The 24,434-nt window shown below is 38.3% G+C and overlaps 3 protein-coding genes across 11 annotated transcripts; 2 read left to right on the forward strand and 1 right to left on the reverse strand.

The window, feature by feature from the left end:
- The first annotated feature begins 587 nt into the window (after positions 1-587).
- On the forward strand, positions 588-7,785 carry LOC306844431 (alpha-enolase-like). 5 transcript variants are annotated; one of them, XM_079376556.1, is made up of 12 exons: positions 588-785; positions 2,383-2,471; positions 2,577-2,672; positions 3,310-3,368; positions 3,480-3,549; positions 4,062-4,195; positions 4,502-4,724; positions 4,815-5,012; positions 5,108-5,309; positions 6,999-7,107; positions 7,211-7,269; positions 7,385-7,785. In XM_079376556.1, the coding sequence occupies exons 2-12, from the start codon at positions 2,387-2,389 to the stop codon at positions 7,449-7,451; spliced, it is 1,302 nt and encodes a 433-aa protein (XP_079232682.1). In that variant the 5' UTR covers positions 588-785; positions 2,383-2,386; the 3' UTR covers positions 7,452-7,785. The 5 variants fall into 5 exon arrangements, with proteins under 5 accessions (XP_079232682.1, XP_079232681.1, XP_079232680.1 ...); XM_079376555.1 differs by lacking the exon at positions 588-785 and adding an exon at positions 1,278-1,641; XM_079376554.1 differs by lacking the exon at positions 588-785 and adding an exon at positions 1,305-1,514.
- Positions 7,786-8,666: 881 nt separating this feature from the next.
- LOC306844415 (arginine-glutamic acid dipeptide repeats protein-like) lies at positions 8,667-21,837 on the forward strand. Of its 5 annotated transcripts, XR_013781914.1 has the most exons (19): positions 8,667-8,802; positions 9,640-9,688; positions 9,928-10,052; positions 10,217-10,316; positions 10,570-10,668; positions 10,820-10,900; positions 10,987-11,140; positions 11,296-11,388; positions 12,149-12,345; positions 12,432-12,608; positions 12,724-12,834; positions 13,007-14,154; positions 14,371-14,581; positions 14,936-15,626; positions 15,718-15,858; positions 16,214-16,391; positions 16,663-16,744; positions 20,985-21,044; positions 21,623-21,647. XR_013781914.1 is itself a non-coding variant. In XM_079376518.1 (18 exons), the coding sequence occupies exons 1-17, from the start codon at positions 8,777-8,779 to the stop codon at positions 16,694-16,696; spliced, it is 3,615 nt and encodes a 1,204-aa protein (XP_079232644.1). In that variant the 5' UTR covers positions 8,667-8,776; the 3' UTR covers positions 16,697-16,744; positions 21,623-21,837. The 5 variants fall into 5 exon arrangements, 4 of the variants coding, with proteins under 4 accessions (XP_079232644.1, XP_079232643.1, XP_079232645.1 ...); XM_079376518.1 differs by lacking the exon at positions 20,985-21,044 and having other exon boundaries at positions 21,623-21,837; XM_079376517.1 differs by lacking the exons at positions 20,985-21,044; positions 21,623-21,647 and having other exon boundaries at positions 16,663-19,113.
- LOC306844417 (uncharacterized protein) lies at positions 17,747-23,702 on the reverse strand. The gene is made up of 4 exons (XM_079376531.1): positions 23,610-23,702; positions 19,365-21,851; positions 19,171-19,287; positions 17,747-19,032 (listed from the first exon to the last, which is right to left on the reverse strand). Exons 1-4 carry the CDS (start codon positions 23,617-23,619, stop codon positions 18,965-18,967), a joined length of 2,682 nt encoding a protein of 893 aa, XP_079232657.1. The 5' UTR covers positions 23,620-23,702; the 3' UTR covers positions 17,747-18,964.
- Positions 23,703-24,434: the final 732 nt, after the last annotated feature.

Genomic DNA, 24,434 nt, shown 5'->3' on the forward strand with positions numbered 1-24,434 from the left:
ACTGTAGATAAGGGGCTCTGTGGATTTTGATGGCTATTTGTTGCATGCAATAAATACAATTATTTAAACTACTTGTGCATTCAATAATCGAATTTTAGAATATGCATCTGTGCACACCGAACAAAGGATCTTAGAATTCCAACTTTAGCAGGAGTTTATGCTGGACACGGGGACTGCATTGTAACCCAGGCAACAGGTCAATGCTTCACTATATCCACAAACCTGTGTGTGGATTGCTAATGAGATCCCTGAGGTCTTATTTGTGAGGCATGAGGATGGAGGAACACGGGGATCAGCTGGCTGTTAGGAGGCCTCCTGAGAAACCTGTACCTGAAAGAACCAACAAAACATCAACCGTTTCCACAAAACAAACCGTACACAAGGGAAAATACGTACCTGTATGTGAAACTGCTCTAAACTAGTATGGCTTGTTTGAGCATTATAGGAAGAGTAAGTGAACGAATAAAGGAACAGTGGAAGTGTATGTGTGTGAGAGGGAAGGTGGAAAGAGAGTGGGATAAAAAGAGGGAATGGAAGAGGGAGGGTGGGGGCAATGACCTGAGGGATTACTGGCCCAAGGGAATGAGTTGCCAGGATTCTAAAGCACACAAACACTCTATTGTGCCTCTTGTTGTTGCATCACATTCTCCCCACAGACAAGAATACAGTGGAAGGTTAATCGATTAACAATCTGAGATTTTGAATTTGAGATATTATTTACATTGCTTACAGCAGAAGACTGGCCTAGTAGGACTGTGCATCATCCTCTTGCTTTCCTGTGTGTTGTAAGTACATTGGCAAAATATATTGCTTCTATATTGTTTCTACAAAATCTTACGACCAGAGCTTCAACTCTCAGCAAGATTCGGAAAACATTGAACATTCTACATTCTTAAAATTCAGTTAATTATCTAATTAACTAATTATCAAACCATGGCATGTAATCAGTTTTATTTTGAAGAATGCATTTTGTTGCACTGCTGGAGAACGCATTCGCCCCCACTGTGTGGAAAATATTGCTAAATAATCACCGTTTCCTATGAGACAAATATTTCTTCCTCAAGGGAGCGCATGGCTGCTCAGAAAGCCGAAATCTCCATTGAGCTGCATTAAAATTTCAGATATTTTTTATTTTAGTGTAGACATTAATCGATTATACAGCAGTAAATCTATTAATTCTAAAGATTTTAACTGTCATATAAATTAAAATAATTTAATAATTTTTTTATGATGTTTTAATCTCTTAATCGTCAACGACTGTGATTGGTCAAGCCCTAGAAGCGTTGAGAAAAGTAACAGGTAACACGTGAAAACACCGTCCCCTTCGCAAGTGCTCTAAAAGATTTTATTTCTTGAGCAAAATCTTATCCATTAATTCATAAATATACAGTGAAATGTTAAAAACAGAAGAGCTACAGTAAAAATGTATATCCCGGCCGCGAAGCTCCGCCCATTTCCTCATCACACGTTGTAAAACAACCTTATCTAGTCTTTTCTATGATCTCCTCCTGTGGGTGAGTTTTCTTTGAGAGCAAGTACACGCTGAGCTCTTCTAACCAGAGCCGCCAGTAGTGAGTGTGAATTTGAGTGAAAGCTTGATTTTTTTTTCATCTTGTCCTTTAATTATACGCTATCGCTGAGGTAAGTTGCATTATTCAATTGTGACCATCTTCTAGCCAACATTACATTTGATTTATATTGTAATCCGTCTTTTTCGTTAATCTCGGGCAATCTAACGTACTGTGTCTAACTAATAAATTGCTGGATGAGAGTCACCATAAATAAGCACGTGACATTGAAGACCGTGATGAGTCGTGCTTTCCATCACGCCCACTCATATTCACACACTGTGATGGGATTAAATATTTGCAGAACAAACTATACGAGAAAGAAATCCGATTCCAGGAAGGAAATGAGTTTGAGACTCGCCATTGGCACTGTACAGTTGAACAAATAGCGTTGATGTTTGTATTATGTGTAGGCAAAAACTTCTAGACCAGTTCTGTTGACAGCATAATAACCAGAGTGTGACAGCTGCTAATCCAATTAGACCTGAGCTTCTGTATGATGCCCCAAGGAATAGCACAATCTTCAAAACACTGTGTATATTTGAAAGCTATTAATCAGATATTTGCTTGAAAGAGATGTGGATTTATTCATGCTGATGTTTCCCTTCAATAATGGTTAGTCCTAATAACAGGAAAGAGGATTTGACAAAGTGACCCTGTGGGTCAGTAGCATTACTGTAAGGCAGATGGTGTTCTCCGGTTACCTTGAAATCTCCTTTAGATGTGTGGTTATATTTGTAGTTTCAGCAGAAGCAGACCCCTTTATTTTATAATCTGATTTTTTAAACTTTTTATTTATTTATTGTTTTTTAAGGAACATGTCTATCCGAAAGATACATGCCCGTGAGATTTTTGATTCTAGGGGCAACCCCACAGTAGAGGTGGACCTCTACACAGAGAAAGGTGATTCGCCTTGACATTTCTTTCCACATTGAAAACTAAACTAAGAAGTTTTAGTGTACTGACATTACAAGCAGAATGAAAACTCATCTACTGGTTTTGAAACAGGTCTGTTTCGAGCTGCTGTCCCTAGTGGAGCATCTACTGGAATCTATGAAGCATTGGAGCTGAGAGACAATGACAAATCACGTTACCTGGGCAAAGGTAACTCTGCTTTTTCATGTTTCTGATGAACAGAATGAATCTAGAAATCACATTTCATCTGGTTTTACAGAATTTATTGTTAATTGTTTTGGAAATAACCAAGACTTGCTGAGCTAGATTTGTTTACTGAACACAAAGTACTGTTTCTCTTCCCAGCTCTGTTTTTTTCCTATTAGAGTGGAAAGGAGGACTTATTAAATGTACTGATTAATAACTGGGTTCAGCCTTGTGTTAACAGGTACCCTAGTGAACTAGTGAGAAAAATTTGTTTTTGGTTTGATGGATCTGAATTTGCACGATATATTTAACCCAGTGTCGAATTCTGTGGTGTGAATTACGTAAAATCTGAAGTGCTTGTGCATGTGATTAAGATCAGTGAATAATGCAAGTATCTGCACTGTGGTATTCCAGTATTATTTAGTGCACAATGTTTGCATGGAATAAATTACATTGTTTATGGCTCTCGCTTGGCTGACATTACAAATTAGAAAAATCTGACAGTCTGTAGCTTTGTGGCATAAACAAAGCAAGGGAATCTAGAGATGTGCATGTGTCTAATTGCAGCACCATTCAATCCACAATAATTTATACCTGTAGTATATTGCTCATATCTTCCTTCTTTTTCTTTCTAATGTAGGTGTATCAAAGGCTGTTGAGCATGTGAACCAAACTATTGCACCTGCCTTGGTCAGCCAGGTGAGTATTTTGTCATTTTATTCTGAAGCAAAAGGAATTATTAACTGTAAGTTTTTTGGGTTGTTAATTATATTTTTTGTCTGTCTTGCTCTCTTTCTCTCTGTCACATAGGGAATTCCTGTAGTAGAGCAAGAAAAGATTGACCAGTTCATGCTGGAACTAGACGGAACTGATAACAAATGTAAATCATAATATTTACATGTTTATGCATTTAACAATAGGAAGGCAGTTGTCCTTTGCTTTAAAATCCTTTCCCCTTAATGGCTGTTCTCCTTTAAGTTTCTTAGATGTTTTTAAAGAAATAAATACTTTTAATCAGCAAGGATGCATTAAACTGATCAAAAGTGACAGTAAATACATTTTTAATGTTACAAGAGATTTCTATTTAAAATAAGTGCCTTGCTTTTGCTTTTCTTTCTCTGTTTTTTTTTTAATATATTTCACAAGATTGCTGTTTTTACTGTAGTTTTAATCAAATAAATACAGCCTTGGTGAGAATAAAATGTCTTTCTAAGCTTTAAAAATGATTACACACCGTAAACTTTTGTATGGTAGAGTACATTTGAAAACATTGTCACAAAAAAGGCAAATTCAAACACAAAAGTGATAGTTTTTCATATTTAAAGTATTGTAAATATTAGGTTTTGTGTTTAGTCATAGTCCTTTAATTTCTGTGTCTGTTTTGAATATCAGCTAAATTTGGTGCCAATGCCATCCTGGGTGTGTCCCTGGCTGTGTGTAAGGCAGGAGCCGCAGAGAGAGGTGTTCCTCTGTATCGCCACATAGCTGACCTTTCTGGAAACCCTGAGGTCATCCTGCCTGTGCCGGTGAGAAATATAAAAGTCTTGTATTTGAAATTGTACAATATGGAAAAGTGTCATGAAAATGTTAAAAGATCATTAATTAGACTGTGTTTGAGCTCGAAGAGATTGTCATTTTATTTTAAGAGGGTATTTAAGTGCAGACCAGCTTTGTCCTCATGAATAATTTCAGATTTTACAAGTAGCCTAAGCCATACAGACAGTTTTCCTATTTGGTTTCTTTTGTTATTTAAATCTTAATAAAAGTAGGAAAGCAAATTATGGGATAAAATATTATTCTCCCATTGAATTTTGCATATTGTTTTCCCAAAGGCCTTTAATGTGATCAATGGTGGTTCACATGCTGGCAATAAGTTGGCTATGCAAGAATTCATGATTCTGCCCGTTGGGGCCAGTAGCTTTAAGGAAGCCATGCGCATTGGTGCAGAGGTGTACCACAATCTGAAGAATGTTATTAAGGAGAAATATGGCAAGGATGCCACCAATGTTGGGGATGAAGGAGGATTCGCACCAAACATCCTGGAGAACCAAGAAGGTATCTGAAAAAACAAATTGCACTGTTTGAGACTATACAGTTAAAATGACTTACAACTTTTTATTGCTCTTTTCTGTATGCTTATAATAGCCCTAGAGCTGCTAAAGAGTGCCATCAGTAAAGCTGGATACACAGATGAGATTGTGATTGGCATGGATGTGGCGGCATCGGAATTCTATCGTGACGGAAAGTACGACTTAGACTTCAAGTCTCCTGATGACCCTGATCGATACATCAGCCCTGATGAGCTTGCTGACCTTTACAAAAGTTTCATTCAGGATTATCCAGGTATCGGTCATTTGTTTTCTTATTTAATTAGATTACCTATTTTTTTCTTTGAGCGCGGACGCAGAGATGTGACTTCGTTTTTATCATTACTCTAGTGGTCTCCATTGAGGACCCCTTTGATCAAGATGATTGGGAGGCCTGGACCAATTTTACCAACAGCACGGACATACAGGTGGTGGGGGATGACCTTACTGTCACTAACCCCAAACGCATTGCTGACGCAGTGGAGAAGAAGGCTTGCAACTGCTTGTTGCTCAAAGTCAACCAGATTGGAAGTGTTACCGAATCCCTACAGGCGTGAGTTCAAAACCCTGATCCTGCAATTGTACAATGATGCCACATTACCATATACTGATACCACATATAAATTTAAAGTGTATAGCATTTTCATGAAATTGACAAAAACTTAACACTTTGTCCATATATTTTCCATAATTTCAGTGTGGACTTTCTAATCCTTATGGAAGGATTTTAATTAATATTAATTACCACATCTGCTTTATCACTCTCAGAGTCGTGCATGTAACCTGCCAAAACCCAAAATGGAATCGCAAATCCTTTAACATTAGAATTTCCGATGTCTACATGGAAACCTGTCAATCATTGTCAGGGGCGGGACTATACTATGGGGCGTGTTTGTGTCGGGAGGTGACGTCACTCACAGATGATCGTGTCGATTGCTTTGAACAATGGAGGTAATTGGTAAAGGCTCCGCTAAAGGCAGCTGCCAATTAGTTCCTGCCTGTGTGAACAAACAGACAGTGCAACCTTCTTGGCACCTTACACAATAAATAATTCTGTCTTTTTTACCCCAAATGCAGCAATTATCCCCTGCTAACAGCGGCAGCCACAACAGTACAAACAATAGGTCAATATTTACTATTAACCAAACGCTTTCACCTGTCTCAACATCTCTCACTGTTTACAATCTGACTGATGCAAGTGAGTAAACGGACATTGCAATTCTACATTTATTACTGTATATTTTATTCCTCTTTTAAACTGTAATAGACATTTAATCGCGCCTGCCTCAAGGACTGTGCAAAGGTCACAGTGCAAATCTATACATATTTACCAATATGCCACCTATATCTTATTCCTATCTTATAATGGAGCACCTGCCTCAAGATCTCTGTCGGTTTACACTCCGATTGATGCATGTGACAAAACAGACCATGCTGCTACTCCTACTCTGCCTTCGCCAGATGACACTTCACCTGTCAGATCTAGGCGCAGCTGGCACAGAACATGCCACCGCCAAGGTGAGTTAATATTATAAATCACATGCATCAGTTGGTGTGTCCGGTAGCTGTAAACAGTGAGAGATCTTGAGACAGGCGTGACACTTACGTGTTTGGGACGCACACTCCTTAAAGCGATTGAATAAAATATAAGGTAAGATGGAAAATGGGTGCAAACAGTAGAAGATCTTGAGGCAGGTGCAACGCGTGCTCCTTTACAGATTAAAAGTGAGGAATATAATATAATATAAAACGTTCGGTTAATGGTATTAGCATTTGGCACAATCGTCTGTGAGTGACGTCACCTCCCAATACAATATAGTCCCGCCCCTGACACTGATTGACAGCTTTCTGTGCAAGGCATCAGAAATTCAAATGCAAAAGGAATTGCAATTCCACTTGAGTTTTGGCAGGTTACATGCATGACGCAGAGATAGTGATGAAGTAGATGTGGTAATTAATATTGCTATTTAGATATGACAGGCTCATAACTTGTAAGACATGGAAAATACAGTTGCAAATGGACTTTGCTTTTTAATTTGGCAGTCACTGTGTGTTCACGAAAACGCAAACGGTAAAGCAAGATTTGCAATTGCGTTTGGATTATGTCACAATTTATGCATCCACATATGGAAAACTCAATTAAAAATACAATTTGCAAGTCCTTTTGAAGATTGTCTGGAATATCCTTCCATAAATCCCAGTGAAAAAAATCAGATTCATTTAAACCAGCCCCCCCCCACAGGTGTAAGATGGCTCAGTCCAATGGCTGGGGTGTGATGGTGAGTCATCGCTCTGGGGAAACAGAGGACACGTTCATTGCTGACCTGGTTGTGGGACTTTGCACTGGACAGGTACTGAATAAGCTTTAGGTTAATCATAAAAATTTAGGAATTTCATTTTAAGGTTACCTCTTCATGTTCAGTTAATTAACTCTTTATTTTTCCTCTTATTTAGATTAAAACAGGAGCCCCATGCCGTTCAGAGCGTCTGGCCAAATACAACCAGATCCTCAGGTAAGCTTACAGATAATTCTATTAGAATAAAAATATTTTTGGTTCTAAACATATAGGCATGCATAAGCATATGTTTCACTTTTTTCACATACCTGCTTGTTTTCTTCATGCACAGAATTGAAGAGGAACTGGGGGATAAAGCTAAGTTTGCTGGGAAAAACTTCAGAAATCCACTGAACTGAGACCACAGTAGTACAATTAGAACTACTTATCCTTCTACAGTAAACGTACTAATAGTTCAGTTCGAGATGTCGCAATACAACAGAAAGCAGTATGTGTTATAACTAAAGACTGGGTGGTTACAGGGACCATATCAAGGAAACAGAAACAAGCATCATAAACTTTGTGATGGTGTCCATTTGGATGAGTGTTACATGTACAGTACTTGTGTGATGATGATTGTATTGCAAAAAAAGAGCAAACAGTATTTTCCTGTAAATGCTGCATAGCAGATTCCTGAGGTCTGTGCTTGTGATAGTGGATACTGTTTAAATAAAAACATTACCTCAAATAACGAAAAGCCTTTTTATAGTATCATAATATAAATAGTTTCCAGTTTGCCTGTTTCTGACAGGTTTGAGCATGTCTTGTGCAGACAGAAATACCAATCTTTTATTTCATAAAGTTAAAAAACATTTTTACCACAACACTGATGAATGCTTGATTTTGATTGGTTGATAGTTTTCTAAAATTGCATGGCTATAAATAATTCCAGATCCTGACAGCATTACTTTTCAATATCACTTTTACCAATTTTGTAGGTGATTTAAAATGGTACAAAACTAGTGGTAAAATAACGCCTTTGAATGTATTTTTATACAACAATGTTCATGAATATGCATGGTCCCTATTAAATAAATTAATAAAATTAGTTAAAAAATAATGATCCACATAATAATAATACAATCCTTATTGTTATTAATATTATTTAATAATTCACCGGCCCTCTTGTTAACAGTAAAGCTGTAGAGATGTATGAAGACATCTAAGCAGACAGGGCTGCATTTAAAGCGTCTAGCCTAATTCCACTGAGCCGAAATAAATCCACCGTCTCCACAGTGGCAGTCCTTTAATCTACACGCACTGTATTTATATCCTACATCAACCCACACACACTGACTATAACAAGACGAGATTTGTTATTCTTTACTGTTCGTGCATGGTGCTTTTTATCAAATATGCAAAGGAACACCATCAAGACTAGGGTGGTTAAATTTATCGAGACATAACACGGGAGGATAGCCAAACACATCTCCCTGAAGCTGATCTCCACAGACAACGGACACGGAGATGATCCCATTAGCGCTGGCTGCAGCGGCACATGCTCAGTTATGCTTGTTGAAAGGGATCTCAGTAGGCTGTGCGTAAACACTGAGGTCATCGCCTGCGCTGAGGAAAAAATACTCAGCGCAGCCTCCATTTTGAGTAGAAAGAAATAGAGGAAAGCATAGTTTTGAGCCGCCGCCGCAGCAAACAAACTGTAAACACTAGCGAAACCGCCTCTGCCATGGACGACCTGTTCAGTCCGCGAAGGTTTGTTGCTTCTTTTTATTACCGAAGCATGCTTTTGCGCGCGCCACGCTTTTTGCTACACCGTGAATACTTTTGCATTCTAGTGCAAACCGAGATTATTTTGAACTTGACAGCTCGTCTCGCTCGGCCACACACACGCAAAGGCCAGCTCGGAGCATGGCGAGATAAAATGGGGCAGATTTTGTGTAGATACTGTAACCGACTGCTAAGTACGTAATGCATGCTGAACGAGGTGCTGCTCTTAAAAATTAGTTTTGTTCGTCTCTTCCGTAAATATTTGTCCAGGAAATTGTTTTAGCATATTTTCTCTCGCCCAAAATGATTACACAGCGAACGGTGTTTGTGCACATCACACTGTATGTTGAACGTACTGATTCGGATTCGCACTGTGATTTGATTGTGCACGCAGCAATGTAATGATTTATGTGTAAATATATGAACTGGATGTCCAAGCCTCAGTTTATGTAACCCTTGGAGGGAACGGAGAAGTCGGACGCTGATTGGCTGGCTATGCTATGTAGGCGGGATTTGGATTGATCATCGCGACTGCTGATAGGCAAATCACATTTTATGATTAACACTGAAAAGAGGCGATTTAAAAGGGTGGCATGAAACAGCTCACATGACAGGGTCTTAAGTTTTTTTAACTTAGCATGTTTCTTTTAAATATGGTATTTGTATTCATGTATTGTTTATTACAGGCGTTATTTTTTTTTTGTATTTACCTGCGGAATGTTGGCTGTAAGTATTGCTTCAGCCTTAAAATGTTAATGTACTGATTGGTTAATGTACTTGCACAGTCATATTTCATTTAATAAATAATATTTCGTCTTTCAGGCAGTTGAACAGCACACAAGGAGAGATTCGAGTTGGACCAAGTCATCAGGTAAAATGGTTACAAAGTGTTTCCAAAAGTAGTGCATTAAAGTTGCAGTCAGTAATTTAATTTTGATAATTTAAAAAAGTTTTATGAATAAAGAAACATTTCTCCAATGTGGAAGAGGCAACAGCCATGCTGAAAGTTCAAAACCACTGTTAGTAAAGGGATAAATCGAAATGTTAACCGTTTACTGAGTGCTCCTTTTAAAGATCTTATATTTTTGACCATTATATTATCATATGCAGGCCAAGCTACCTGAATTACAGCCGCCACCTACTCAGGGAACAGAGTCGGTCACAGAAAATGAGGAGCTGGTGTGGGCACCTGGGGTCAACGACTGTGACCTTCTCATGTACCTGCGGGCTGCCAGGTAATGGCTGCTTGGCTGGATGCCAGTTCCTATTCACCGTTTTACATTTATCTTCATAATCGCTTGAGGGTATGTCTAAAAAAAAGGGATCTGAGGTGTCTGTGGATGGTGTGTGATTCAACATAATCTTCTGCATTTTTGTTCTGTGTTCTCTGAATAAACAGGAGCATGGCAGCTTTTGCAGGGATGTGTGATGGAGGATCAACGGAGGATGGTTGTCTTGCGGCTTCCCGGGATGATACCACATTAAATGCTTTAAATACGGTCAGTGCTTGTAATTTTACTATATTTTATCATAAAATAAATTTTAATCACAATTCCACTGAATTCAAATTAATTCAATTTGTAGTATTTTTAAGAAAAATATTGTAAGTATAATTGAATGTAGATTGGAATTTATGATCTTTGATGTAATTAAATTGAAGGCAGTGAAAACTTCTCAAAAATAAACATTACTTTTAATCTCAAGTATAATTAATTTGCTGTGGTATGTAATTTTATTTCGTTTTGTGCACAGCTCCATGAAAGCCAATATGATGCAGCCAAAGCCCTGCAGTGTCTGGTGAAGAAACCAGTTCCAAAACTCATTGAGAAGTGCTGGTCAGAAGATGAAGTGGTGAGAAACTGAATCTGTATTTTTCACTTCTGTCTTGACATTTTTGTCACTGATATAGCTTGATAATTTATAGTGGAATGAGACTAGATACTAGAGCTTTTCAAAAAGTCAAAGTTAAGATTTCTCAATCTGTTATCATGTTCAATTACAGAAACGGTTTATCAAAGGTCTCAGGCAATATGGCAAAAACTTCTTTAAGATCCGTAAGGAGCTACTTCCTAGTAAGAAAACGGTATGGAAACCTGCCATTTCAAATCTAATTATATATGTGTGTTAGCTTCAGTCTTTTATTTTTTTAAAACATATTTGTCATCTCAGGGTGAGCTAATCACTTTCTACTACTACTGGAAGAAAACTCCTGAAGCCATGGCGTCACGACCTCATCGGCAGCAGAGAAGGCAGCCGGTGTCTCGCAAAGTGAAAACTCGCAACGCGACAGCTGCAGCCAATGCAACATCTCGCACTTCTTCCAGTAAGTGTGGCACTATGCTCCATATGTCTGTTCATTTATTGCAGACTGTCAAAACATGATTGCAAATCTGATGTAGTTATAATTTAAAGGAAGTAACTCCACAAGAAGTAATGTTAATACATTTATTTTTTTGTTTTCTGTCTCCCTGTCTGTAGTGGAACTTAGTTCAGCGAGTGAAGATGATCTGGACAGTGAGGATAGTGAGCAGGGTGGCAAAGGTCAAGCCTGCAGTCACTGTCTGACCACTAGTAAGTTCTTCAACCTTCTTCGGTGGTGTGTACAGCCTCTATATTGAGAATGCCGTTTATACTTAATAATATGAGCATATGCATGTATCCATCAACCATCAGGTTGTTCTGAAAGTGACTTTCTGCAGTACTTAGTCACCCTACACTGGATTCAACCTGCTTAGGTTTGCTATTCTTAATCAATTTGAGATACAAAATTGACCCTATTTCCATAATGTACATTCCTGGGCTTGTGAAAATGTTTCTCCAACAATTCCCAATGGATATAATCAAGTCCTGTTTTACATTTTTACTCTTGTTGAATATTTTACTCAGAATTACACTACCGTTCAAAAGTTTGCTTTCAGTATTTTTCTTTTTTTTAAAGAAGTTAATACTTTTATTCAGGATGCCTTAAACTGGTCAAAACTGACAAAGACTTGTATACTCTTATTAAAGTTTTTTTAATGTTTTTTAACTTTCTATTCATCAGAGAATCCTGAAAATTATAGTTTCCACAAAAATGTTAAGCCACAAAACTATTTACAACATTGATAATAAGAAAAAAATGTTTTTAAGCGCCAAATCAGCAAATTAGAATGATTTTTTTTTTAGTAAACCTTTGAATGGTAGAATGTTAAATTACAAAAATAAAATAGGTTACAAACATCAATTAACTTTGACGTTAGCCGTCAGCCATTAACTCTTCAGATGTCTGTATATACTTTGAATTTGTATGATTCTTCTTTTTCGATATGACTCACACAAAAGTTTCTTTCAGACTCTAAAGACTGGCATCATGGAGGGAGAGACAATGTCTTGCTGTGCTCTAGTTGCCACTCTCACTTAAGCAAGCATCGGCGCCTGCCACCTGTTCCCAAACCAGCAGATCCGCCCTACCTCTTCAAACCTGTCAAAGAAGAGGAAGAGGGAGTTAGACATGGGATGAAGACCCGTCGCAGTCGGGTGCCTCCACATGTAGGTCTATCCTTTACATTAGTTGTGCTCATAGTGATGTAAAGAGTAGTTTGCTTAATTTAGCCTTCCTGTCCTTTTACATGTAGATGTCATCACTTCGAAGTGGTCGCAACAGACCGACCGGAAGTCCAGACAGGGGCATGTCTCCCACCCTCGAGGATGTGCGATCTAATGGACAGTCTCCCAGAGCCAGTTCCACTGCTATGGCAACCAGGGCTTCCAGCTCTGATATCAAAAATGGAGTGCCTGGGAAGACCAACAAGGTAGTGATAAAAAGGAACCCGCTCAGTTTAGAGTTTATAAAGTGCATAGATGTGTATTTATGCTTTTTGTGTTGTTTAACCTTTTCATTTCCATTTTTTCCCTATTAAACTTCAGAAGATAAAAGTAGAGGCATCTATAGTAAAGGGTGTGAAAAGACAGAGAGAGTCAGCAGCTCCAGATGTTGATGAGCCTGAAAGGAAAAACATGAAACGACCCAAGAATCAGGTAAGTATTAAATTATTTAATGTATAAATATATATATATATATATATATATATATATATATATATATATATATATATATATATATATATATATATATATATATATATATATATACTATACCATATAGTTCTGCCATGATGTCTAGATTTTAAGTGGTGTATCTCTAATCCAGGAGGGGCCTGATTCTCCATCAGAAGGTGAGGGTGAAGGCGAGAGCTCCGATAGCCGCAGCGCCAATGATGATGGCAGCAGTGACACTAAAGACATTGATCAGGATAACCGCAGTTCCTCCCCCAGCCTGGCTAGTCCCCTGCAGGCCAACGAAAGCGACTCGGACTCCCCAGCACCGCCCCCTGCACCAGGCCCAACCCCACAATCCCAGCCCCAGCAGCCTGCTTCGACCCCAACAACACATGCCCCCTCTGAAACACCACCATCTCCTCAGCCCTCTCTGCCTGTGTCCTCATCCGCACCTTCACCTGGAGCTCCTACCACCACCTCGAAGGTACCATCCATAGAGGTTTCCCAGGAGATGCCATCTCCAACCTCTTTCAGAAGCGGTCCCAGGGGACCCGAAACCCCCACCTCTTATTCAAACTCCTCATCTCAGCAGGGGCAGTGTCCAGGGCAGGGCCAGTCGTTCCCTGTGCTGCCCCATTATCAGCACAATCCAGGTCAGCTGCAGAATCCTTCATCTGGGGCGAATCAGCCACCAGGGTTTTCTTCCAGACCGTTGCACCTTCAAAGAGAGAGCCCTCTTCCTCCTTTTCCCCCTACAGCATCATCCCAAATCAAACCCCCTCCGACCACTCCAATTCCACCTTCTCACAAGCAGCCTCCTCACCTTTCTGCACCTCCACCCCATTTCCTGCAGATCCATCCCAATCTGCCTCCACCTCCTGCTCTAAAACCACTTGCTTCCCTGCCCTCACAACACTTGCCTTGTTCCCAGCCTCCTCCATTGCATATAATTCCACAAAATCACCCCGCTCAACCTTCCGTTCTGACTCCGTCCCAAAGCCAGCAGGTGAAAGGTCATACTAGTGGTGCCCCTCCAGCTGCAGCTAGTTCTCACCCATTGCTTCCCCAAAATCGTCCTGCTACGGAATCCACTGCTTCATTCCCTCTGTACGCTTCTCCCATTCCTTCCCATCAGCCCTCCACGTCCTCCTCAGCAAGCACTCCTGTTGGACAGGCTCATATCAAAGAGGAGCCAATTGATGAGGAGGAAGAGTGCGATAGCCCGCCTCCCCCTCGCAGAAGTCCCTCTCCAGTACCGACAGTGGTTGACATACCCAGTCACGCAAGTCAGTCAGCAAGGTATAGAGATCACATTTGTCAATACTTGAAATTTGTAAATATCTATAAAATTATATATACAAAAAATTAGATATATATTTTTTATATTGTAAACAAATGCTATTTTAAATAAACTCTGCTATTAAAATGCTATTAAACAAATCACTAACATGCAGCATTTATTAAAATAACTGTACAATTCAGCATGCATAGTAAATTCTGCTTTGTTAATTGCAGATTCATCAAACACCTCAACCGAGGTTACAACTCCTGCTCTCGCACAGACCTGTACTTCACCCCACTGACCTCTTCAAAACTGGCCAAAAAACGAGAGGAAGCTGCTGAAAGATCCAGAAGAGAAGCAGAGCTGAGCGCTCGACAGGGACGAGAGAGAGAAAGAGAAAGAGAGCGGGAGCGAGAAAGGGAGAGAGACTCTGATAAAGCCTCTGTAAGTATATGTGGCGTTTACTTTTGAATTTCAGAAAAAAAGTAAATAAATTATAGTTCATCTTAAAAACTATTTTTAGCTAATTTATTTATTTATTTTACAAATTCTCTTTACTGTAATGTCATGCCAAGTACTGTAATGCAAACAATAGATCTGAATTATAATAACTTTTTTTAAAAATCTTTTTACACTTACACTGTTTAAAATTAATTTAATATAGTTGGCCAGTTACAGATCTTCTTTCTTTTAAAAAAGTATTTTTAATAATTTTGATAAAGACCTCTTTAAAGAAGTTTATAATATAAAACCTTATTTGTTTTACTTTTTTATAAATTGTTTTTTTTCTTCACGTAGCGTGCTTCAAGCTCATCCCATGATGGCCGAATAGGTGACCACCTGCTTGCTGCCCATGTGCAACCAGGCCGTCCGCCGTTCGAACCTCCTCCCCCCACCACCGTGGCTGCAGTTCCACCATATCTCGGCCCTGACACTCCAGCCCTCCGCACACTCAGCGAGTATGCCCGCCCCCACGTCATGTCGCCCACCAACCGCAACCATCCTTTCTTCATGCCACTTGGGCCAGGTGAGCACCTGCTTGCTTATCACATGCCAGGGCTCTACGCAGCAGACCCAGCCCTTCGAGAGCGAGAGCTTCGTGAACTTCGAGAGAGAGAGATCCGAGAGAGAATGAAGCCCGGATTTGAGGTGAAACCGCCAGAGCTGGAGAACCCACTTCATCCATCGGCAAATCCCATGGAGCATTTCGCCCGCCATGGAGCCCTGCCTCTGCCTCACGTGGCTGGGCCCCACCCATTCGCCCAGTTCCACCCAGCCATGGAGCGCAGCGTAGCGGCACCCCCTCGGCCGGAAATCAGCTACGCTGAGCGTTTGACAGCTGAACGGCTCCATGCTGAAAGGATGGCCTCTGTTGCTGCTGGTGATCCTGTTGCACGGCTACAGATGTTCAATGTTACACCACACCACCACCAGCACTCACATATACACTCCCATCTTCATCTGCACCAACAGGACCCTCTTAATCAAGGTGAGAACTTCAGAGACACAGGTTAACAGAGTTATTTAGATCACATTTTTTCAAGAAAGCAAATGGAAATATCAATGTATTTGTCTTTCAGGCCAAGGGCCTCATCCTCTTGTGGACCCATTGGCTGCTGGCCCCCCTCTGGCACGATTTCCCTACCCACCTAGTGCCATCTCCAACCCCCTACTCAGTGAGTTACCCCATGAGCATGAAATGCTCCGCCACCCTCTGTTTGGTGAGTCACCAAATAGACTCCCAGTTTCACGTGTATTATTAAATAAAGTTTAAAGTTAATTCTGAATAATTAACATTTCCAACCCATATAGCCAGGCCTAAGATCTATAGATTCTGGTCTGGGCCTGTCTATTGCTGATGATAATAATCATTGTGACTTTCATTACTCAAATGGCTGAAATGTACGTCCTTAATGTAATAATACAATAATATTTGTCAACCCCTTGTTGCTTTATTGTTGCCTCACAAGACCATCCAGCATCTACAAACACATTTACAGTCTCACAGTAGTAAATAGCTCTCAGTTATTTGAGGGAAGGGTAACTGAAGTAAGATATTCTCTCTTTCTTTAATAGGAGCACCATTCCCCAGAGAGTTACCAGGACCCCTGGCTCCTATGTCGGCTGCCCATCAGTTGCAGGCTATGCAGGCACAGTCAGCAGAGCTGCAGAGGCTGGCACTGGAGCAGCAGTGGCTACATGGACATGCACATTTACATAGTGCTCCTCTCCCCAGCCAAGAAGACTACTACAGGTGAACCACAGAGACCTTAACGTTCTGTTCGAGAGTGCATGTGTAAATAAGCACTTAGCAAGATGTTTTGATGAAAAAATATTTGTTCTTTGAAGTAGCATGTACATAAGAATGTTTTACAATAAGACTGGGAACATAAAGCAAAAAATTGTTTACTAAGTAGGCTAATTAATGTCACTCCATAGTACACTTTTTTTCTTTTTTCTTTTATGTTATTACCTGGTTACTTGGATCCTTAAATGACAACATTGTTCTGTTGTCTCTTTGACAGCCGTCTGAAGAAAGAGGGAGACAAGCAGTCCTGAAATGAACAAATCCTCCACTGTGGATTGCAGCGTGATGCTGTGTTCAGGGTATCAGACCTTATATTTCAGAAAACCCAGCATGGGTTTATCTCTGTTTTGGCACTTATAAACGTTTGACCGACTCCTTTGTGCTGTATGAAATAATTAGCCTTTTGGAGCACACAGAATTTTCTTTCCTTGCATGAACACTATTTAGAAATTTCTGTAATTTAGAAGTTTCTGTAATAAATGAAATTCCCATGTAACATCATTTTTGTGCTAAATGCACAATATTGTAGATTTACTAAGTATTTGAAAAGTGCTGTCCAATATCCAGAGTTTATCACAATTTAGTTTCAAAGTTTATTGAAACACTCGTTTTAAGATTGTAAATATTATATGTTTAAAATAATATATTAACTGTTGAAATTTAAAAGTTGCAATGATAGATTTGGATACAAAAACTTCAGATGACCTGTGTGCAAGAAATGCATGCTTTACATACTCTGTCCTTCCCTTCCTCTGAAAGCCTCTTCATCTAAACCTCAGTGCGCTCATCAATATATAGTAAAACCCTCATGTGGTAAACTCCACAATACCTTTTTATTCTTTCAGCAATTTAGCTTTTTAATTTAATAATGTAGACCAAATGCAGGCTGAGTATTAGTATAATGACTGTAGTGTTGTCTAGCTCTGCAGAACAGTCGCTTCACTGCCATGGTCATACGATACTGTGGAAGACTGATCAGGCCGACAGTTACGTGCTTTCAGTGTTTACCTCTAATTTGATAGAGCAGGTCAGGTCCTGGGTAAACCCTACTTGGCACAGAAGTTTAGGAAGTTCATTTATAAAGAGGTACCTGCACTTAGCAATAAAATGCATATGGCATATTTGATGGTATCCTCACTACCAGCTTCAATCCTAGCATGTGCACTTAGCCAATTAAACAACTGGGCTACTGCTGAGTAAGTTACCTTTTCATAGTCCGGGTGGTTGGGAAAGAGCACAGCATTCTCAGAATAAGATGAAATTCATTATAAACACAATAGAGAGAGAGAGAGAGTAATTTTGTGATGGTTTAATGCAATACAAGTGTATTGTTGTGCACTACTATTAATTGTTAAAATAACAATAGAAAACATGAAATGGAGTGCCAGTGTTTTGTATGTGTTGAAGCAGACAGTTGAAGAGTGTTATCTGTTAATGCCGTTATTGTGGAACTTCGATGGGTCTCTTTTTTTCCAAAACTGCCAAAAAGTCATTATTTTCTTCGAGTTAACACTAAACATTTGTACTAGCATTTTACAAAGTATATGGATATTTTTAATGGGAAAAATATTCTCATTTTAGGATCCATGTCTTTATGCATACTTGTCTTCACATGCACAGTATTGTCTGGTTGCAATTACCTTATAGTTGGAATTTTTTTCAAAACTTTAATTTCAGTGATAAATGCATGATTATTACAAACGGCTTGAATCATTTTTACTCATCCATTAACACATGAACTCAGATCTTTATATTTTTTCATCAGTACATTTTCTTTTAGTAATATATGAATTTGTTGTTTGTAAGCATAATTTTTGAGGCTGTTTTATATACATTTATCACATTGACATCAGTCTTTGCTTATGTATGATAGAAATATTTGACATTCAGCAGTAGTCATATTTTTCTGGCACTTTCTAATACCTCCTTAACTTCCAACTATATTTTATGTGCTAATTTCTATTCTTCATGAAATGTGCTCAGATCGGTTTCTTCACTGAAAAACTATATGAACTTTTTTTTAAGCTTTGGCTGCATGATGTTTTTGCATTTAATAGATGCATCTAGAGTGATTATCATTGAAAATGTTTTTTATATGTACACTGCAAAATAGTTTACTTGTGAATTACATATGTATAGCACAGCTTGAGTCCTGAATATAACTGACGCAAAACTTACCAGTTGTCATTTCTGGTCCATATCAACATAATATCTAAAGCAATATATGTCTTCTAACTGAACAAGTGTTTGTACGGAAAAAAATTATGTTTCCTCCTTTGCTTTGTATGCTTTTCTTTAACAAAATTGTCCTTTGATAAGTTATTTATTGATTGAACACCTATTTTGTAACATGAATATATTAAACATGAAAATATTAGACTGTTAGTAAATATGGAATACAATCTAATATGCGTATTTACTAAAGTGTTTGTTGTGAATTTGTGCAAAATTAACCCTTTCCTGTACACTGGCCCCTTGTGAGAAATCCTCAGAAAGCTCTAATACTAGATTTTTATGGTTCATCCTTCTTTTACGTATCGCCGCAAGTACTGGATGGCAGATATCGCGCTCACGTTTGCCAGAAGAGCTGAGAAGTAATAGAGGGAAAAAGGATCATGTTAATTTTGTGTGCTCATATTATCTTAATAAATTGCCTAATTTAATATGTAACAGCCTTATCATTGTGTCTCATTGCACAAATGCATCATCTGCATGCTGATTTTACCTGCTTTCCACATGTCTGTAGATTGTGGGTTGCTTGTCTTTAGTACCCAAGACGCAAAAGCAATGCAAACAAGGCACATGTCTGTTTGCTTTAAAGAAAAAAGGAAGCAATCTCTATCTGTAAGCAGAATTGTGCAATGTTAGACTTGACATTTTCATATCTATTTAATAAAAAAAATGCTCTTAAGAATGTACCTGCATCTGTGACCATTGCCCCAAAACGTATCTGATGTTCTGTCACTTGTCCAAGGGCCTGGTTCTCTGGAGCTGCAGAAGAACTTGTAGTTCTCGTTCTATAACCGTAGACTGTGTTAGCTGTTTTGGGAAAAACCCAAGAGTTGGCCATACTACACCAGGTCCTTCCCATTAAAAGTTTGGTGCGTCTCAAAGAAAGGTTTCTCCAGGTACTAGTGATAAAGCACATGTTTGATGTTTCAGAGGACTTTTCACACCTCATAACTCGGATTGGGGTGCTCTCATCTTCACAATGCAATGGTATCACCTCTTTTACCTCTGGATATTCTATGTCTTTTACCACTGAATGAGAAGAGGAATAGATAGGAACCAATGTTTTCTCTTTCTTTGTTGAAACTTGAATTGAAGGAAAGAGAAAATTCCCAACTTCAAAGTCTGAGAAGAAGTCATCATAAGTCTCAGCCACAGATAAGTTCTGTGAAAAACAAAGTGAAGTGCTTCTATATGGGAACCAAGTCTGGTGTTGCTCTGCTTCGGTGTCACTTCTCAAGATTTCGAAGAAAGACTGCAGACACTGATTGTCTAGAATATCAGATATCGATAAAACTGGTGAAGGCGTTGCTCTCCTTGTGCTACAATGGTCCAGTAATAAGGCATTCATGTTCTTGTCCTCTTTAGCTATTAGAAATATGTCCTGCAACTCTGCTTCTGTTTCTGAATACAAATATAGGGAGGGATCATTCTCAGGACACAGCTTCACCATCTCATTTGATTCACTCTGCCAAGTTTCTTCTGAATCCATGACAGACTCAAGAAACCTTTGGGTTTGCTCTTTGCCTTCAAGGGGTTCAGGGCTAGGGTTTGCACTTGCATGAAGAAGCTGTAGAAACTCTTCATCGAAATCAGAGTAAGTTGAGAATTCACAGCTCGATCGGTCTGGTTTAGAATCATCCAAATGTGTGAAATAGTCTGAATCTGCTGTGTCATCTTCTAAACTATCATCTTTAGATTCCACCTCACCCCTATCTAGAAGATGAGTGTTGACGGCAACCACAGGGCTGCTTTCTTCTGTAACGATGCTTTCTGTCAGTACAGATCTGTTATTGACTGTTCTAAGTTGCAAAATATCGTTAATTGTTAGTTTTTCCATTTCATCCCAAAAGGAGGAAATGGCAAATATGGGTGGAGTTGGACCTGACGTCTTGGCACTGTTACTGGAGGATTGTGTCTCTTGGGACTGTCCCAAGAGCTCTTGCTGTTCTGTTTTTTCTTCTTTAGTATCTGAAGGAGCAGTGGGTTTAGAGGTACCCAGAATAATTCTGGGACTTTTCACCTCTGTGTCATTATTAAAGTGGCTTAAATTATCAGTTGTATGTTGACATTCACAATTAATTTCTACTGCGGATTTGTCATATTTATCACACACTGCGGTTTCATGATCGCAGTACTGTGGCAAAAGGCCAGTGAGACCTTTAAATATGGTCTGTGGCATCTGTTTGGGGGTTAAAAGTGAATTTAGAGAGTCGGCGGGATTACTTTCTAATTTTGCTTCTGGCATTTCTGTCATGCTTTCCTGTTTTAGACTTATAGGACAGCTTGTTTTTTCCTCTTCACCCTCAGAAGATCCAGTGAGCGAAATGCATTTAATATCTTGGATATGAAGCACATTTTGAATATTGGGTGAGTAAAAAGAAATATTTTCTTGTTCAAATTTCTCCTGCTTTGGTTGTCTCTCAGTAGTTTCTTTATCTGGTTCTGTATTGTTATGTAAGGAAGAGCACTTCTCCATCACTCCGGTATTCTGTCTGAAGTTTTTAGTTTTTTTTTTTCTTCTTTTTTTTTGGACTGAGGTGGGATCTTTTACTCTCAGACGGACTGGGCTGTCATTTACAGTCACAAACCAACGTTCCTTTTCTTTTTTGTCCACTGTTGAACTGTCTGTCACTTCAGTTAACATTTCTATACCATCTATACTCTTTTCATGCTTTAGTTCTTCTATAGACATTTCAGAGGCTGGCGTGTTTGTGGCTTGGTTAGATTTATTCTCACCATTCTCCTGATTCTCATAATTTATCAAGTTTAACTCCTCAGTCAGGTTGCTGTCTTCAAATGTAGCTCTCTGCTCAGCAGACCTGGTACTCTGTCGCTCTGTATTAGGACTAGGATATTCAGTAAATTCTGAATTCTCAGATGCATGTTCTGATATGCATTCTCCTATTTGATGCTGCTTTTGTCCTTCTATGCTATCTTCTTCACAGAGTTGGTCAGGGCTAGTCTGGGTGGGAACAGCTGGCACGTGGACAAAGGTTTTGTCATCGTCATCGTCAGTGTCACTGAAGCCAGACTCATCTAAAGCTGCAAGCTTAGCCTGCTGAACAGAACATTCCTCACTCTCTGTACAGAAACAGTCCCAGTCCTGCTCTGCTATCAGCACACTGTGGTCTAAGTCATCCATTGCAGTTGAGCTCAAAAGGTTAGTTATGACATCTGAAAAAAAAACACAATTATAAATAATCATAATAATAATATTTGTTACCAAAACATATACACTACTGTTCAAAAGTTTGGTGGTTGGAAGTTAATTTAATGCATCCTCGCTGAATTAAAGTATTAATTTCCCCTTTTGAACAGTAATCAGTACAGACTGCATCTTTCAATTAAGTTATATAATTTTCATGTTTATTTTAAAATATCTGTCATGCATGCAACATTTGACCAACAAGAGCTGATATTGCTACAGTTGAGTTCAAAGGCATCAAAAAATAAAGACATAAATAAATAAAAACATTGGACATCCAAAAATAATTGAAGTATCTTAAAGTATTGTGTGAAAATGTCCCAAAACAGTTTAATTTCAGTAAGACTATATTTAAAATGTGGTATAAATCTTTTTTCATGCCTTTGCATGCAAACCTAATTTAGTATCTAGACTGTTGGTTAAAAGTTAACATGAATGACAGATGCTAACATTGTCACTAATAGCAACCATACAAGGTTTTATTATGGTTGTGAGGATTTTATTTTTATTTTATTTATTTTTTCCCTTTTTATGTTTTATGTTTATGTTTCCCTATTTGCAATGTTGTTGTATGCATTTGTCAATTTTATTTAATTTCTGTATTTTCTTAAATGTGTGTGTATAGATTATTTACAGTGTTAACTTGTAGTTTTAGTTACTTTTTCTTATTTGTAAGTCGCTTTGGATAAAAGCGTCTGCTAAATGACTAAAAGTAAAGTAAGTAAAGTGAGGATTTTTATTTTAAGTTACAAAACAAAAATTTTAAGATTGAAATATTTATATTGATCCGCTGAATAAAACTATATATATAAAAAAAAAAAAAAACTGTGACATTAGCAATTGGATATTAAACATTTTTTGACAGTGGCCACCACACACAAAACTAAAAAGCAACATTGTACAGTAAACAAGTTTCAATTGTTCAAAAGTCAAAATCTTCCTTCAGTAGGCCATTCAAATGCAACAGGCAAGAACCCAAACTCCTTTTCAACAAATTAATTGAGAAATATCCTTTTGTTTTAAAGCAACTCAAATTCCGAAATATTTCAAACAAAACACTGCTTAAAGCCCCTGTGAGGATGATCCTGGTCTGACTGTAAGCTGACTCCAAAGCAGACCCAAAGTATTCAAAACAACTCACTGCAAGGTGATTTGTGTATTGAAATATGTCAGTGAGAGGAAATAGCCCCACATAAAACACAAGCCGCATGATGTGCTGTTTGGGTGACTTGCCCTTTGTAAATATTTTGCATGATTCAATTGCTTAAAAATTATCTAGATGTGTCTCTTGATGCCAAGAATGACAATCAAAATTTACAACTTTTTAGTGGGAAACAGTCTTATCTTTAGTAGGGCGTTTTCTTACAAACACACGTGGAGATGCATTTAGTATTAGGATAATGCATTCAGCTATAGGCTCATTTTTATATTTTCTTTCCCAGGAACATCATAACTGTTTTGCAATTATTATTCGATTCAGCCATTGTCTTAATACACAAACTTTCTTCTTTAGTTCTTTATTAGCTTATGAATATTAATGATACCCTGTGCATGATGTCCTTTTTCAATGCGTACATGGTTAAGTTTATTTGATACAGTAGCACTAGTACACACAGCACAGGCCAATAGAGAATATTTCCACAAAGTTCCAGCGCACCAAACTCTGCATCTAGTCAGCTTCCATTAAAAACCTTTTCAACGTCTTATTTCTTTTATGTTTTTCCTACCTTTTGTCATTAGTTATGCTTTCGAAACACTTCAATGTTGATCCGACACTGGCATGGTACACCTTCAAATACCCCACTTCCCTTGCGTGTGGGAGAGAGGGGCCCTGCGTCCAGGTCTGTTATAAATAGAGCTATGTGTCTGATCACATGGAAGTCTGCGTGTGTCCTGCATTCTCAGAGGGGCATTCTATTTCACATTTATAAATAGGGTTTCTCTGAGGAGATGGTATGAATCTGTCACTGATCAGCTAAGCTGCTATTCAATAAAGGGATAAATCCTCGAACAACACGCTGGACGGAATATCCTTTGCTTTTATGGTTTTCAGGAAGGAACACTGTGAAAACAAGTTATGATCAATCACCGCTTATCTATGATAATAAAAGTATGACAGTGTTATATAGTGTCATGAAGTATTACTGTAACTATATCATAAGAATATTTCTAGTATATTATATTTTGTTTAAAAAAAAAGACATTTACAAAAAACAGTAAACATATCCTAGTGGAAAACAATACTAAAATGTATTTGCGTAGTATATTACGAATACACTTACAAATTTTTGTGCCTAATAAAAATACAGTGTAAGTGTACTTTTGGTATACTAAACTGGTATACTTCAAGTTTGCTAAATTTAACAACTAATTTTGTGCTTACTGCACTTTAATTGTGCAGAAGTAGTGCTGCTGAGGTCCAACTAAAGATATACTAAAGTATATGTGATTGTGCTAAATATAACTATTGCAAGTATACTTCAGGTACACTTTAAATATCTTGCATGAAAAGACTGATATTATACAGAAATCATACAATCCTTATGATATTA

The sequence above is a fragment of the Barbus barbus genome, assembly GCF_936440315.1.
Source record: "Barbus barbus genome assembly, chromosome: 25".
Classification (NCBI taxonomy): Eukaryota; Metazoa; Chordata; class Actinopteri; order Cypriniformes; family Cyprinidae; genus Barbus; species Barbus barbus.